The sequence below is a fragment of the Pristiophorus japonicus genome, chromosome 17, assembly GCF_044704955.1.
Source record: "Pristiophorus japonicus isolate sPriJap1 chromosome 17, sPriJap1.hap1, whole genome shotgun sequence".
Lineage (NCBI taxonomy): Eukaryota > Metazoa > Chordata > Chondrichthyes > Pristiophoridae > Pristiophorus > Pristiophorus japonicus.
In genome coordinates, this window is record NC_091993.1 from 98,011,087 (window position 1) to 98,028,379 (window position 17,293).

At 41.9% G+C, this 17,293-nt stretch overlaps 1 protein-coding gene across 1 annotated transcript in view; it reads right to left on the bottom strand.

Moving 5' to 3' along the window:
• Positions 1-478: 478 nt before the first annotated feature.
• LOC139228009 (chemokine-like protein TAFA-5) overlaps positions 479-17,293 on the bottom strand; it is a 507,858-nt gene continuing 491,043 nt past the window's right edge. Inside the window, exons 5-6 of the mRNA XM_070859159.1 lie at positions 12,181-12,407; positions 479-1,563 (exon numbers count right to left, since the gene is read on the bottom strand). Of these exons, the coding sequence (XP_070715260.1) occupies positions 12,399-12,407 (9 nt within the window). The 3' untranslated portion in view covers positions 479-1,563; positions 12,181-12,398. The remainder of the gene's footprint in view (positions 1,564-12,180; positions 12,408-17,293) is intronic.

Sequence of the window (17,293 nt, forward strand, 5' to 3'; positions counted from 1 at the left end):
CATGCAAACAGAAAAATTTGAGGATGAGGATTGAAAATTCTACCTCCTATTCAATACATTTGTCAAAAAAGGTGACTTAAGTCTCTGTATACATAAAGTCGGAACAAATTATGAATATGATATATTCATGCACGAAGCACTGAGCCATGGAGTATGTTGGTGATTAGTATGTAAATAATTCCCATAAAATGCAAAGATTGCATTAAAGAATTGCTTATTTCCTGAAATTACGCACTTAAGGGCATGAGGTGGAAAACCTTTCTTATCTTCCCAATGCCAACACTTTTATTTTTCACCTGAATAAGCAGAATCAGAGGAAGACTTATGGACGTTCATTTTTATGGCAAGATTTCATTCTTTGGCTGCTTTCATTTGACAAAGAGGCAATAATTCCTCTGCTAGGTGTTTCTTCAGTAAAGTAACAGCTTTATTTGGCAGCATGAGATGTACTCTATTCACATCACAGCTTTCCATCATGGCATTGCAGGCCTTACATGATGAGCACGTACACAGTTAAATAGGTTTCCTACAAAGATACAACATACAAAATCTGTTAGAGGTTTACAAATTAGGATTCCTTCTCTAAACACACTGAATGATAACTTGTTCTGAACGACAAATTCAAAATTGAAAATGCCATTTTTGAAGTACGCTCAAGTTACTGGATTCTGCAATGTGTCTAATAGATCATAGGCCTGAACAAACGGACAAGAGCTTGCCTAATGCTCTGCAGTGGTATGATAGGACAAGTTGGAGCACAAAACCAGCAGGATGTTACAAAGATGCATGAGCACATACCTCAGAGCACGAGAGGTCCTTCGATGCCAGTGCAATTCAGTCATCATTGAGTTACGTTCAAGTGCTATTTAGTTTTTTAGGGTAATTAAGCCATTCCAAATCCCAGCATCAACATCTCCATAAAGAATGAAATATTAGCTACACCAGTGTAATCACCGTCATTTGAAAAGCATTTTCTTTTCCTCCGTGGGTGCTGCGGACCTTTAATTGATAACTCCAAGCGATTATGATTATTAAAGGGTTGTCGAACAATACCATTTCCTTCATCGGCTGCACAAGTCTTTCATTCTTTGGTCATTAGTTCAAAGTCTCGGAGGAAAAGGCGGATGAATTCTCATCATGCTGATGAATTTCTTGTTCGCTAAGTTAATATTTCAAGTTTTCCTTGCTGTTTGACTTGGGGGAAAAAAGTTCAGTCTTTATGAAGGGATCCGAAGTGGAAATAATTGGACCATCTGCAAGACAGCTTTCGACAGAAAGGAATCGTCATTGGACAGCAATAGGCCCATGAAGGGAGAAGTGGCCTCAGCTCCTGCGGGGCTCAGGCATCTGTATCTCCTAGGCTTGTGTACTTAACAGCTGGGCATGTCAGGCTTAGTCCCATGCTGGAGAAAACATTGATCCCACAGTGTAGCATGAACGTACAGAGTGACAGACAACAGATGGAGACTCACAGCAGCAAAATCATTTTTTTTGAGGTAAGTGGCACACACAGGATAAGCTGCCCAGGTAAGGATCTCTCCTTTGATGCGTGTGTCAGGAAACCTGTAAACCAATGAGAAATAAAGTGTGAATAAATGGTCCTTTGTATTTCCCTCAAGAACTTAATTTTAATTTCAGGCCACAGCATGGGAGAATAAACACATTGTCCTTTTGTGCCTAAGTCAAAACAGAAAAAAAAGATGAGTTATCACTGAGCACTGAATTAGATGCACACAGCTGCCAAACATAAGGAGAATCAGAATTGAACACTGTACTTCTATTAAATACAATCCCCATGTGTTTCCCAGCATCTGTTTTTATTAAACTTTTACAAAGGTTCAAATATTGGTGTTTGATAGAAACATGTTGCAACCCTACTACAGTTCAATATCCACAGTGGCTCAGATGATTGTAAATAGATCCTCTCCATTTCCGCCACCAAAAATAATTGTTTTGCTATTTAACTATGGCGACATACAGTGAAGAAGCTTACAGCCGCTTGGAGAACTGTCAAAATAACAGACACAGCAATTATTTGAAAATTAAGACAGCTGCAAAAATGTTTCAAGATACAATTATATTTACTTAGCAAGCTAATGTGGAATTTAGAAATGTCTTAAAATGGCTCATGTAGGGTAGGAACTATTAGGAGCTGTGTGGTGCCTACTTCTAATCTGGAAGATTATGGGTTCGAGTTGACACTCTCTGCCACTTAGATCCACTTATCTCAGTTAAGTAACAGTTTGATCAATTTTTGATGGCGATTATCAATGGAGTACTGCATGGAAATGTATTGTCACTCAAGTGGGGTGGGAGGGGGGGGTGGCGAGTGACATAGAAACATAGAAAATAGGTGCAGGAGTAGGCCATTTGGCCCTTCGAGCCTGCACCACCATTCAATAAGATCATGGCTGATCCTTCACCTCAGTGCCCCTTTCCTGCTTTCTCTACATACCCCTTGGTCCCTTTAGATGTAAGGGCCATATCTAACTCCCTCTTGAATATATCCAATGAATTCGCATCAACAACTCTCTGCGGTAGGGAATTCCACAGGTTAACAACTCTGAGTGAAAAAGTTTCTTCTCACCTCAGTCCTAAATGGCTTACCCCCTATCCTTAGACTGTGTCCCCTGGTTCTGGACTTCCCCAACATCGGAAACATTCTTTCTGCATCTAACCTATCCAATCCCGTCAGAATTTTATATGTTTCTATGAGATCCCCTCTCATCCTTCTAAACTCCAGTGAATACAGGCCCAGTCGATCCAGTCTCTCCTCATATGTCAGTCCAGCCATCCCGGGAATCAGTCTGGTGAACCTTCGCTGCACTCCCTCAATAGCAAGAACGTCCTTCCTCAGATTAGGAGACCAAAACTGAACACAATATTCCAGATGAGGCCTCACCAAGGCCCTGTACAACTGCAGTAAGACCTCCCTACTTCTATACTCAAAGTCGACAGTCAACAATTCCCACTGATTGAACTGTGCCGTTTCCCAATGTGAAATATTTCTCAATTATACTTCAATCTATGCTGCAAATGAATATCTTTACTTCCTGAAGTGCCAGTTCAGTGTGTTTTACGACGAGATCTTATCACTAGCTCATTAAAACTGTAAAGATGGCCCTTTCCAATCACCTTAATGTGCATTTGCGCATTCTGTATGTGCAATGTTAATTAAATCTGATAATAGTAATTCCCTGCTAATAACTGGGCAACATAGTCTGCAGGTAACTAAGGTTTTAACGTTCTTATATAAGTGAGGAAAGTAACGTCATTTAAAAGGGTCTCACTTTAGGAGCAGCCATTAAACAGCTATCGGGACACAGGTCCTTATCTAAGTTCATCATTTTGCTTGCAACCTCTCTTCATTTACCATCGTAATATTTTTTTGTTGTTGCAAGTTTGATATTTTCAAATAGCTTGCAGGGAAGTTAAGACATTCAGAGGTTTATGGCAAACCAACCACATTCAAACACATAGGGGCCGATTTTAACTCCCCCGCCTGGCCGAAACCAGATACACTGGGGCAGTTAGAATTGAGTGGGGTGACTTACCCACTCCTTTCCCACCCCGATCTGCTGACTACAATCTTAAATTGCAGGTGTCCCCAAGCCCCTGCGATTCTCTTTAAATATGCAAATCGGGCTTCAATATTGGAATCAGGCCCCATCGTCTATTTTACGCTGAGGCCTGAGTAAGAGAAGAGTGGTACTTTACCCGCCAGGCCAAATCTGCCAAGAACAACAGCCAAGGCCAAAAGAGGTCCAGGAAGGTAAGTTTGACATTTTTTGACTTCCTAGCGTGCCAGGAGGTGCATTTACCTTTTGTCAGGGACTGTTCCCCTGGTACCTGGCAGCGGCCTCCTGCTGCCCGACCTGCTAAAGAAGCCGGACCGTTATAAAATGGCTCAGGCTGCCTGTTGCCAATCCTGAATGGGCCATGCCACTTGCTATGTTGTGTTCTCAGCCGGGAGCTAAATTCGAACATTTAAAAATAGTCAAAATTTGCCCCAATGGTACTCATCTGGAGAAGAATTCCAAGGAAATCCAGGAAAGAAGCCTTCAACATTGCATAGAGTTGGGAGTTGGCAGGTAAATTACAATGGCGTTTCCTGTGCATTATAATTAAATTCAGATATCACACGCTGGAAAACATTGGCTAAGTAGGGTAATTACACAAAATGATGAAACACATATATCCTGCACTAAAAATGTGCATATGACTCACCTATGGCTCAACTGATTAAAACAGTGAACACATTAGCCATATACACGAGGAAGGTCCAGGCCCAATCTTTGGTTTGTGCTGAGTTAGGTGATCTCAGCTGGGATAATTGAATGATAGTAAGGACACTAGGATTTGCTTTAATGTCACTGGGTTATTGATCCGTGCTGGAAATGCAGATATGTGGACCAGGGATGGGGAAGAATTGGGCTCAACAGTTAGGTCCCCTGGGGTAGAATAGCAACCTGATATTCAGTGTCCAGTCTTAACACATGAAGATTAGGCATTTGGGCAGCATACGTGAGAGGATTTCCTGTGCCCATGGAACCAAAGCTGAAAGAGGAGTCAAATGAATTCAGAAAAGGAGGAGAGAAAACTGATGGGGGAAAAAAAGTGAAAAATGTGTAGAACAATCATCCTGACATTACAAATACAATTTGAATATTGTAGAAGAGATATTGCAGAGGAATATTCAGTGCTGCACATGTAACAAAAATGTAAAAATATCACTGGGTATATTTGCCATCTTTACCACCTGGATGTAAAGTATCACCAGGGAGAAGCTTAGACAGAAAAACTGGGCGGGGAAATCACACATCTGTAATGGAGCCCTTCAATTATTTTAAATCAGTGGTTTTCAATATGTTAGCCACTAGCCACATGTGGTTAATTGGAAATCCAGATGTGGCTAATTGCATTTCTAATTAGTAAATTAAAAATGAGTAATAGACACCATCATTGGGCATGCGAATACTTTCAGTGTGTGTACATGTGTACTTTCATCGCTTTGTGCATATGTTGGTAAAATGGTAAGACGAACTGCAGAATGTGTGCGCTTTTTGATCATCGTAAGTGCTTTACTTCCTTTGTTACTGAATGTGGTAGCTGTTCATTAAATAAATATACACACGTGAAGTACATTTACCTCTATTGCGTGTAAGCCGTTTTCTATTAAAACTGCATGCGACTAAAATGGTGTCACCATAGCTACATCTGTTTCTGCTGGACAATGCTGTTTTAACTGGGAAGCGCAATGGGCAGGTTCTGTTATGGCCTTGTGAGCCTATCCTTTCTGCATTCCATCCAGGTGTCACTTTATACCCAGATAGTACAGACTAAAATCTACCTGAAAATCTTTGCATTCAAACAACTCAGAGCATTCAAACAAGATAATGTGTCCCTGCCTCCCTCCAAATGATGGTCACAAGTCTGAAACAGGCACAAAAGAGGCACTGGTGTACTGGGGCTTGGAATTGCTCCGGCAAGTGTCTGATCTCAGCCACTAACTTCTAGGGCTGAATGAAGCATTGTTGCTTCCACATAGCGATGGGGTGAAACCTTCAGCATACGAGAGCCGGGGGCCATGGAGGGGAGCGGGTGGCGTTTGGTTAATAGGAAATCTCCTCAGTATGAATGGTAGCAGAATTAAACTACATGGAGGGCATGAAATTAGGGAGGGGGGATGGTCTGTTTAACACTTAAATAATTTATAGATTCCATGTATTGTGGATATTTTGAGCTGCATTTTCGGTCTTCTGCTGCCCCTGTTAGTGCCCCGGAGGGGCGGCAGTGATGGTGGTAAGTACTGCTGGGTGGGCGGCCAGCTTCTAGCGCCCTGCCAGGTCATTTGGTGCCGGTTTCGATGGGGTGTGGAGCATTACCGCCCAAAAGAGACGAGCCGGTGTGCAACGCCCCTGGCTCCGTAGAGCATCGTGCTGGGACCGCCTGTGAAAGCGGGCGGTTCGAACTGTAGCGGCTGCAGTGAGGTAAGTGATGTCAACCTCAGGTAAGTGTGATTAGGTTTTTTTTGCGATTTATATTGTGGTGACGTGAGTTATTTATTGGGAATGTTTCTGGTGGGGTTTTTTCCGTCCCGCTCCTCCTCCTCCTCCGCACCCCCCCCCCCCACCCCAGGCCGCTCTTAGAGCGCTCGAAGCCGGCTATTTAGCTCGGGATTTTTACTGGTGTCCTAAGAGAGGACACTTCCCTTAGCGCTCTGCCCCACACTCAGGGCCCAGCTGATGAATTTTGCTGACTGAGGCGGAAACTGTTCCCGGGTGCAAGCTTTACCGCCCCGCCGCCATTACCACTCAAAATTAACAGAACCGAAATACTATCCCAAAATGTTTTGAACTATTCGCAGTTAATTACAGAGGTACTCACTGTGAGAATCTCTCTCTCTCACACAGATACAACACACACACCTTCCTCTGCTGCCCATATATAAATACATTTGAAGGCCTGTTGACAAGTAAAACAAAATCTGAAGCATTGACTTGTCACCAACCCTACATTATTTAAAAGAAATAACACAAAATATGAAAACCTTTCTCAAGAGTCCTCCACAAAACAGATATTCAGGCAGGAGAAGTTGGAGAAACTGGTGTGTGAGATACCCTAGTCGTGTATACATGTATATGTAGGATTAGGATTCGGTTTAATCTCATATGATTAAAGGTTTTTATTTTATTTATACTTATAAATGGCTTGTGGATTTGTATTGCAGCTAGAAATAATGAAATGGTTAAAAAGCTGTTAATTCCCAGGATGCTCTATGGTTTAATATGCCAGCGAGCTCAGAGCCCGAGACCAGCAGTGAGAGCGGGATCTGAGCAGCGGGACATGAAAGGAGCGAGAGCTGGGAGCCGGCGGGAGCTGGGAGCCGTGCAAGCCGACCTGAGAGGGGGACAAAATCAAGGTGTGATGTCGCAGGAAAGCAGGTAAGTGATTGGCTGGTTGGTTGGTGAGTATTTCTCTTTTTTTCTAAACTTGAGCATTGGTTTAAATTACGTGCCAGGATAAAAAAGTAAACATAGACAATTGATATTTCAAAAGCTAATTCATTAAATAAAATATAATAGAGATGGGAGAGCAGGCAATGTGTTGCAGCTGTTGTACGTGGGAACTGGTGGACACCATTGATATCCAAGGCGACCACATCTGCAGTAAGTGTTCGTGGCTCGAGGAACTTCGGCTCAGAGTTGATGAGCTGGAGTCCAAGCTGCAGGCACTGCGATACACCAGGGAGGGGGAGAGTTACCTGGATGCTGTGTTCCAGGAGGCAAGTTAAATAATACAAATTTGGTCTGTGGTCAGGGACAGGAGTATATGACTATGAGTGAGGCAGGTATAGGGACACACGAGGTAGTGATGGAGGAGCCTCGGCCCTTGCTCTTGTCCAACAGGTGCGAGGTTCTTACTCCTTGTGTGGACAAGAGCAGGGACTGCAGGGAGGATGAGCAAACTGAGCACAGCATCATGGTACAGGGGGCCAATCAAATGGGGGGAATAAAAATAAATGTGGTAGTGGTAGGGGACAGTATCATTAGGGGGATAGATACTGTTCTCTGTAGCCGAGAGCGTGAGTCCCAAAGGCTGTGTTGCCTGCCTGGTGCACGGGTTAAGGACATCTCCTCTCGGCTGAAGAGAAACTTGGAATGGGAGGGGGAAGATCCAGTTGTCGTGGTCCACATGGGTACCAACGACATAGATAGAACAAAGAAAGAGATTCTGCTGATGGAGTATGAGCAGCTAGGGGCTAATTTAAAAAGCAGAACCACAAAGGTAATAATCTCTGGATTACTACCTGAACCACAAGTAAATTTGCATAGGGTAAATAAGATCAGAAAGATGAAACCATGGCTCAAAGACTGGTGTGGGAGAAATGGGTTTCGATTCATGGGGCACTGGCACCAGTACTGGGTAAGAGGGAGCTGTTCCGTTGGGACGGGCTTCACTTGAACTGTGCTGGGACTAGTGTCCTGGCAAATTGAATAACCAGGGCTGTAGAGAGGGCTTTAAATTAAATAGTGGGAGGAAGGGTTCAGGTGAGCAGAAATTTAAAAAGTCAAAGAAAAAGGAGAAGGCAATAATGCAGGGTAGCGATGGGGGAAATGATAAACAAAATGTGACAAGAAGAGACAGAATGTATAAAAATAAGAGTGAATCAGAAAGTGGAGTCAAAGCAGGAAAAATGGTAAAGAGACAAAATTAACAGCTCTTTATCTGAATGCATGCAGCATTCGTTACAAGATAGATGAGTTGGCGGTACAAATAGGTATGATCTGATAGCTATTATAGAAACATGGTTGCAAGGTGACCAAGGCTGGGAACCGAATATTCAGGGCTACTTGACAATTCAGAAGGATAGACAGAAAGGAAAAGGAGGCAGGTAGCTCTGGTAATAAATGATGAGATCAGTGCAGTAGTGAGAAATGATACTGGTTCAAACTGAAAACAATGGCACACAACATTGCCAAAATTAGTGGGAGGCCAGAGGATTGGGAAATTTTTCAAAAACCAGCCAAGGATAACTAAAAAAAGAATAAAGAGAGAGAAGATGGATTATGCGAATAAACTAGCTTCTGCAGGTATATAAAAAGGAAGAGAGTAACTGAAGTAAATGTTTGGTCCCTCAGAGGATGAGACTGGGGAATTAATAATGGGGAACAGGGAAATGGCAGAGACTTTGAACAAAAATTTTGTATCGGTCTTCACGGTAGAAGACACTAAAAACATCCCAATAATAGATAATCAAGGGGCTATAGGGAGGGAGGAACTTAAAACAATCCTTATCACTAAAGAAAATGTATGTGGTAAAATAATGGGACTAAAGGTGGACAAGACCCCTGGACTTGATGGCTTACATCCTAAGATCTTAAAAGAAGTGGCTGCAGAGATAGTGGATGCATTGGTTGTAATTTACCAAAATTCCCTGGATTCTGGGGCGGTCCCAGCGGATTGGAAAACCGCAACTGTAACGCCCCTGTTTAAAAAAGGAGGCAGACAGAAAGCAGTTAACTATAAACCAGTTAGCCTAACATCTGTCATTGGGAAAATGCTGGAGTCCATTATTAAGGAAGCAGTAGCAGGACATTTGGAAAAGCATAATACAGTCAAGCAGAGTTAGCATGGTTTTATGAAAGGGAAATCATGTTTGACAAATTTGCTGGAGTTCTTTAAGGATGTAACGAGAAGGATGGATGAGGGGGAACCAGTGGATGTAGTGTATTTGGATTTAAAGAACTCATTCGATAAGGAGCCACATAAAAAGCTACCGCACAAAATAAAAGTTCACGGAGTTGGGGGTAATATATTAGCATGGATAAAGGATTGGCTAACTAACAGAAAACAGGGAGTCGGGATAAATGGGTCATTTTCCGGTCGGCAAATGGTAACTAATGGGATGCCACAGGGATCGGTGTTGGGGCCTCAACTATTTACAATCTATATTAATGACTTAGATGAAGGGACCGAGTGTAATGTAGCCAAGTTTGCTAATGATACAAAGATGGGTGGGAAAGCAAGTTGCGAGGAGTACACAAAGAATCTGCAAAAGGATATAGACAGGCTAAATGAGTGGGCAAATATTTGGCAGATGGAGTATAATGTGGGAAAGTATGAGGTTATCGACTTTGGCAGAAAAAATAAAAAATAAAATTATTATTTAAATGTTGAGAGATGACAACATTCTGGGAGTCCTTGTACATGAAAAACAAAGAGTTAGTATGCAGGTGCAGCAAGTAATCAGGATGGCAAATGGAATGTTGCAAGGGGGATGGAGTATAAAAGCAGAGAAGTCCTGCTACAACTGTACAGGGTATTGGTGAGACCACACCTAGAGTACTGCGTACAGTTTTGGTCTCCTTATTTAAGGAGGGATATACTTGCATTGGAGGCAGTTCACTAGGTTGATTCCTGAGATGAAGGGGTTGATTTGTGAAGAAAGGTTGAGCCTATACTCATTAGAGTTTAGGTGAATGAGAGGTGATCTTATTGAAACATGTAAGATTATGAGGGGGCCTGACACGGTAGATGCAGAGAGGATGTTTCCCCTCGTTGGGGAATCTAGAACTAGGGGGCATAGTTTCAGAATAAGGGGTCACCCATTTAGAACTGATATGAGGAGGAAGTTATTTTCTCAGAAGGTTGTAAATCTGTGGAATTCACTGCCCCCGAGAGCTGTGGAAACTGTGTCATTGAATATATTTAAGGCGGAGATAGACAGATTTTTGTACGATAAGGGAATAAAGGGTTATGGGGAGTGGGCGGGGATGTGAAGCTGAGCCCATGATCAGATCAGCCATGATCTTATTAAATAGCGTAGTGGACTCGAGGAGCCAAATGGTCTACTCCTGCTCCTATTTCTTATGTTCTTGTGTTCTTAGCTGACTGAGTAGTTTAGTTCCTGTTGAAAGAGTCAGATGTGTGATTCGTGCCTGTTGACTTATTTTTGTTGCCACATTGTGAATCAAGATAGCCTTGAGATAAAAAGTGGGACAACAGACCAAGATGGTAAACAAGTTGGCATCTGGTGTTTGTAGGAACTCACTCATTTCACAATAACACTTCTCATGCCAAAATGAATCAGCAAGGACAGTGTGCATGACTAAAGGCCTATAAAGATCTTAAGCTATACTTAAAAAATTGTAGATCGAGTCAGGATCAAAAGGTTCAACAAAGGTCACATCTCTACCCAAAGAAAAATGTGGTAATTCAATTTATTTCTCTGTATGTCTATTGCTTAAAAACATTGCATGTGTCTGGACTTGGCTGAACACAATAAAAGGATTATGATGCATCCATATTTGGTTTGTCAGTTTTGAATCATCTTATAGGTGTCACTTTCATTCTCTAAGATAATCCTTTCAAATTAAGAGTCGCTATCGGGGAAAATGAAAGCCTTTTGAAAACATCAATGGAAGGAAAAACTTGGAGGGACACAAGGTTTGCTGTTCCTCTGCAGCTCAGCACCTCCCATCTGTGCAGCTGTACTGGCTCAGAGCTTGCATTGCTCCCTCTCCAAGATATCAGTCACGTATATTATTTATAATAAACCCTTTGCTCCTCAAGAAAGGGGACAGCCATTTAAATAATTTAAAAATATTAAAGCAAAAACAACTGTCAGTACCTGCAGCTATTTCTCAAGAGTGAGACCTGTTTGAAAAGATTAAGTACTCTTCCTGGAAGAAATATAATGGCTGATCAGATACTTCTAGTGCATTTTGATCTCTGTGTGTGTAAGTTGGGGAGAACTAATGTCTGAAATAATGATGGTATTTTTAACTTCGGCGAAGATGTAAAACAGGTGAAATGGAATTAGCCACTCATCATACAGCCGCCCCAATTTCCTTTCCATCCAAATCAATTTTGGGGAAAATGTGACATGTTGTATAACAGGCGGCCAATTCAATATCGACCATTTTGCACCATCTTCCAAAGTTAAAATTACCCCCAATGTATTAAAATACTTACCTCTAGCTTGAGAAAAATAAATGAGATCTATCAATCCAAAACAAGCTGAGGGTAAGAATAGCTATGATTTTTTTCATGATCTAAAATATCAAGCCATCACATATTTGTAAGAATTTGGCAAGTTTTGAGTTCATAGAAAATGTGGAGCATTTTCCACTGAGATCTTGAGGCAGCTTTTCCCGGGTCAGCAGCCAGAGGCACTTAGTTGCAGCAACTATCAGAAAACCAGGCAGGTTGGAGCACACACCCGATAAAGAACCCATGATTTTCCTTCATTGAAATTAATGGAATAAAATTGCACTTATTCTTCCACAGGTGGGTGCTTCACCCCTCCCGATTTTCTGTGATTCACTGCACCCAAACGATCCAGTGCATCTGGGTGCAGATTCTGGAGAATCTCCCCTTCATTGCTTTAAAGCATTTATATTCACAGATAAAGCCGTAAAATTCGAAATGTGCAGTTTGATAATGTGACTGCCTAATGGTAACGGAGGATGTTATGGATAATAAAAAGGAACAAAGGACATTGTGAGCAGACAATCGTTCCTTTGTACAATTATGACGGAAGCAGCTCATTGTTCACATTTAAAACAAATATCCTGGTCTAAGTGAAGAACACAGGAGCTTTTACTACTATGGATGAGCTCTCCACGTCCATCCAAAACAATCTGTATGGAATACTGTCAATGAAGATTTACACACCATTTATCCTGCCTGTGGAATCCTGTCCCTTGCATGAAGGTGTTCAACTGCAGACTTAACCATCATTTGTTGAGCCGTGTTGGAGGATGCATTAGGCTATGGGAAATCTGTGACTTGCCTGTTGGTACCCCAAGTTTTCCTGTGCTCCCAGCAACCACCAGGGTCAAATTCGTGAGACATCTATTCTTGCTACAGTTGCCTCCAGCTTCACCCTGTTGTTATGCCACCTAATGTAGAAAGAAATAATTACATTTTGGTCATTAGGCCTTCTTTAGCCAGAATTTGAGGAAATAACCTTTCTCACTTTTCTCTTTGTTTTAATAAACTCACAGATTGTACGAGAAGGAGGCCTAACAGCCAAAACATCAGGTGGAACTTTCCACTTTGGTTGGGGATGTGATGGTACAGCTGCCCGTTATACACCCCACCTGCTCTTCCTTTCCATTGATTCGCCACGATCAGTTTTACATCGCCTGCCGAAGTTGAAAGTTCCATCCATCGTTTTTGGTTTTTGTACCTTGTACTGACTGACTGATTGACTAACCCAGCTTTTTACGTCTTGCCACTTCCCCTGTGTATCTGATTGCCACTACCTGGATCAGGTGGCATTGACTGAAGTAATACAAATTTATTTATTTTCAAAAAGCATTTTAAAATCCTGTAAACACACCTCCAAACTAGTATTTTGCAGATTATGGTTTGGTCATTAAATTGTGTTACATAAGATTAAAAAAATCTATGCACAGGCATCTTCCACCCTTCAAGATGTAGTTCTATATCTGCTCTGCTGCACGGACCTAGTGCGCACACATATCGCAGTGTGGGCTGGCCCGTGCTGCCCCTGGGCCCTCGCCTCTCCTGGGCCCCGATCACATCCCTCTACGAACTCTCGCCGCTCCTTCGCCCTGACCTCGCCGCTCCAGCTGTACCTGCCCGCACTGCAATGCAGCGACCTGGATTTGGGTGGTGTCAAATCCAGTTGCCCTCTTTGCAGCCGTTGCCCTCCTGCAGCAGCACACACTGCTCCCTGCAGTGGCATGCCGCTGCACGCTGCTGCCTCCAATGGCCCCGGCCTGCTGATGGTCTTGCAGGCCGATTTCCAGGCTGGGCCGCCGCATGTTGCTCCCTCTAATGGCCCTGGTCCCCAGTCGTCTTGGTTAATCCTTGCCACTGGACCAAGACCTAGCTCTGTCAAGCCCGTGTGGTGGTTGGTGTGCAACGGCCACCACACGTTAAAAAAATCCACGTATAGGCATCTTCCACTCTTCAAGTAGTTCGGGATCTGGAATATTAGGTCCTTCATTGAAACACCTGTGAACTCATCCCTTTTTGGCATGGAAGCAAGTCATCCTCGTTTTGAGGGACGGCCTATGATGATGATGATAGATTCCGCCTGTAGTTTCAGATTATTGTGTGGAAAAATGAAAGTGGGAAACTAAACTGCTTGTTTTTTAAACATTAGGATGCAGTTGAAGTAATTTTTATAAAGTGCATTTTTACCTCAATTATATTTCAACAAAATATCTAATTTTTCCCATTGACTGAGTGTATAATCCTCCATAAAGATGTCATCAATCAAAGCCTTTATCACACAATTAATTATTTCAAACACCATTGCATCTAATCTACTTTATTGTGTTCATTAATAAACATTTCCTCTATTTAACTTTTTATTATTCTATATGAAAGTTTAATATGACTGAAAATGAAATGTGTGTCTGAACAATAAAGTCTGTATTCCCAACAGATTCTTTGCAACTGTAATTTGTCCATATCAATTTTGTTTCATACATTTTTTACTATTGTTTCACAAATGCTATTATAAAGCATAGCTGCACTGTTTGTGTCTTTCGGCTGAGATGTTAAACCAAGGCCCCGTCTGCTCTCTCAGGTGGATGTAAAAGATCCCATGGCGCTATTTTGAAGAAGAGCAGGGCAGTTATCCCCGGTGCCCTGGACAATATTTATCCCTCAATCAACATATCAAAAGCAGATTAACTGGTCATTATCACATTGCTGTTTGTGGGAGCTTGCTGTGCACAAATTGGCTGCTGTTTCCTACATTACAACAGTGACTACACTTCAAAAGTACTTCATTGGCTGTAAATTGCTTTGGGATGTCCGGTGGTCAAATTCAAGTCTTTCTTATCTCTTTGCTGCTATCACATGAAGCATAAGGTTCGTAGTAATATCTATCTTTACAATAAAGTGCTGTGAAATCTGTATCGGCATATGGTCTTTCCAGTCTCTATGGAAATTAAAACATGAGCTCTCACCTTTTCAATCTGTAAAGAAATTATGACAGGCTTCACCTCTCTTAATTGCTCCCAGTGCACAAATTAAAAATACTGTACATTCATTCATGTTCTAAGCTATTCTGTGGATACAGGTACTGTTATCAGAGCTGTTGCTGTACAATGATACTGTAAATGATATTGTTTCTCTCATAGTTCAGCAACCCCTGATGTTGAAACTGAATCTTTGAAATACCAAGCAGCATAAATGACCTTAAGTGTTAGGCTTTCTCGGTGCACTTACAAATAAACAAATGTTATAGGCAATTCTTTAATATTTCATACTCGCATTCTACTTTATGTAGATGTACAAGTATCTGCTCTTTTATCAGTCTGAAATACTATTGTAGGAATTAAGATAATTCATTTATCTGTCAACTATAACTCTACCAGGTTGTGCATTACCTGGGTTTGTAATGAGTGGAGTTTTTTCTTATCTCTTATCTTTAAGTTTTTGTATGTCATGATGATTAGTGTGGACTGCAGCCTAAGGCACGAGAAAGAAAAAGAAAGATTTGCATTCATGTATTGCCGCATCATAAAATGCTTCATACAAAATAAGTTACTTTAATAGTAACATTTGCTATTTATGTAAATGACGCAGCCATTTGGTGCACAGTAAGTTCCTGCAATGAGGGTGAATCACCAATTAATATTTTTTTGGTGTTGTTTGAGAGAGAGAGATTGATTGGGACACCAGTCAGATTTGTCCTTTAATTAACTCTAATTTGTTCTACTTCATAAATCAGTTCAGTTTTGTTCTTGATTTGGAGCTCACCATATGAAAAATGTTGTTTTATTCCTTATTCAGAATAACATCAATAGATTATTCAATTATTCACACAAACGTGTCCTTGGGGCAATGGAGCACTTCATGTAGTGGTAGCGGGAGGAACAACTTTCATTTATATGGCGCCTTTAACGTAGTAATACGTAGTAATACAGCACATCACAGGAGCATTATCAAACAAAATTTGACTTCGAAGCACATAAGGAGATGTTAAGGCAGATGACCCAAAGCTTGGTACAAAGAGATAGGTTTTAAGGAGGAAAGAGAGGTAGAGAGGTGGAGGTTTTAGGAATTCCAGAGCTTTAGGCCTAGGCAACTGAAGGTATGGGCACCAATGATGGAGCGATTAAAATTGGGGATGCGCAAGAGGCCCAAATTGGAGGAACTCAGATATCCCGGAGGGTTGTACATAAGAACATAAGAAATAGGAACAGGAGTAGGCCATGCGGCCCCTAGAGCCTGCTCCGCCATTCAATAAGATCATGGCTGATCTGATCATGGATTCAGCTCCACTTCCCTGTCTGCTCCCCATAATCCCTTATCCCCTTATCGTTTAAGGAACTGTTTACTTCCGTCTTAAATTTATTCAATGTCCTAGCTTCCACAGCTCTCTGAGGTAGCGAATTCCACAGATTTATAACCCTCTGAGAGAAGAAATTTCTCCTCATCTCTGTTTTAAATGGGGGGCCCCTTATTCTAAGATCATGCCCTCTAATTCTAGTCTCCCCCATCAGTGGAAACATCCTCTCTGCATCCACCTTGTCAAGCCCCCTCATAATCTTACACGTTTCGATAAGATCGCCTCTCATTTTTCTGAATTCCAATGAATAGAGGCCCTACTCAGCCTTTCCTCATAAGTCAACCCCCTCATCCCCGGAATCAACCAAGTGAACATTCTCTGAACTGTCTTCAAAGCAAGTATATCCTTTCCTAAATATGGAAACCAAACCTGCATGCAGTATTCCAGGTGTGGCCTCACCAATACCTTATATAGCTGCAGCAAGACTTGCTTGCTTTTATACACCATCCCCTTTGCAATAAAGGCCAAGATACCATTGTTAAGGCAGATGACCCAAAGCTTGGTCAAAGAGGTAGGTTTTAAGGAGCGTCTAAAGGAGGCTGGAGCAGGTTACAGAGATAGCAAGGGACGAGGTCATGGAGAGATTGGAAAACAAGGATGAAAATTTTAAAATCGAGGCGCTGCTTAACCGGGAGCCAATGTAGATCAGTGAGCACAGAGGTGATGGGTGAACGGGTCTTGCTGTGAGTTAGGCTATGGGCAGCAGAGTTTTGGATGAGCTTATGTCTATGGAGGGTGGAAGATTGGAGGCCAGCCAGGAGTGTGATGGAATCGGTAAGTCTAGAAGTAACAAACACATGGATGAGGGTTTTGGCAACATATGAGTTGAGGCAGAGGCAAAGTTGGGCAATGTTACAGAGGTGGAAATAGAAGGACTTATTGATGCCGCGGATATGTGGTCAGAATATGACACCAAGATTGTGAACAGCCTGGTTCAGCCTCAGACATTTGCCAGGGAGAGGGTTGAAGTCGGTGGCTAGGGAATGGAGTTTGTGGTGGGGACCAAAGACATCAGTCTTCCCAATATTTAGTTGGAGGAAATTTCTGCTCATTCAACAACAGTTTTGTGATTGAATTGTTACAATTGGAAATTGAATGTGGGGTGCCTGCTAGATACTACAAATATATTGCATTTAAATCGGTCTGTAATCTGCTAATGATCTGATTATTACAAATCATTTTCTCTTCATGATTTTGAGCTTCAAGAAAATGCCTTCCATTTTAAAATTTTATTTCTGATGAGGGAATATTGTAGCCAACTCCACATGGATTCTATTTCAATGTATTTCCATTTATTAGAGAATGGTTTGAATGGTCAGAACTGGCGAAGGGTTGTCAACCCAAAATATGAACTCTGTTTCTCTCTCCACAGATGCTGGCTGACCCGCTGAGATTTCCGGCATTCTCTGTTTCTGTTCATGGATATATCCTTGTGGATGGATATGTGTT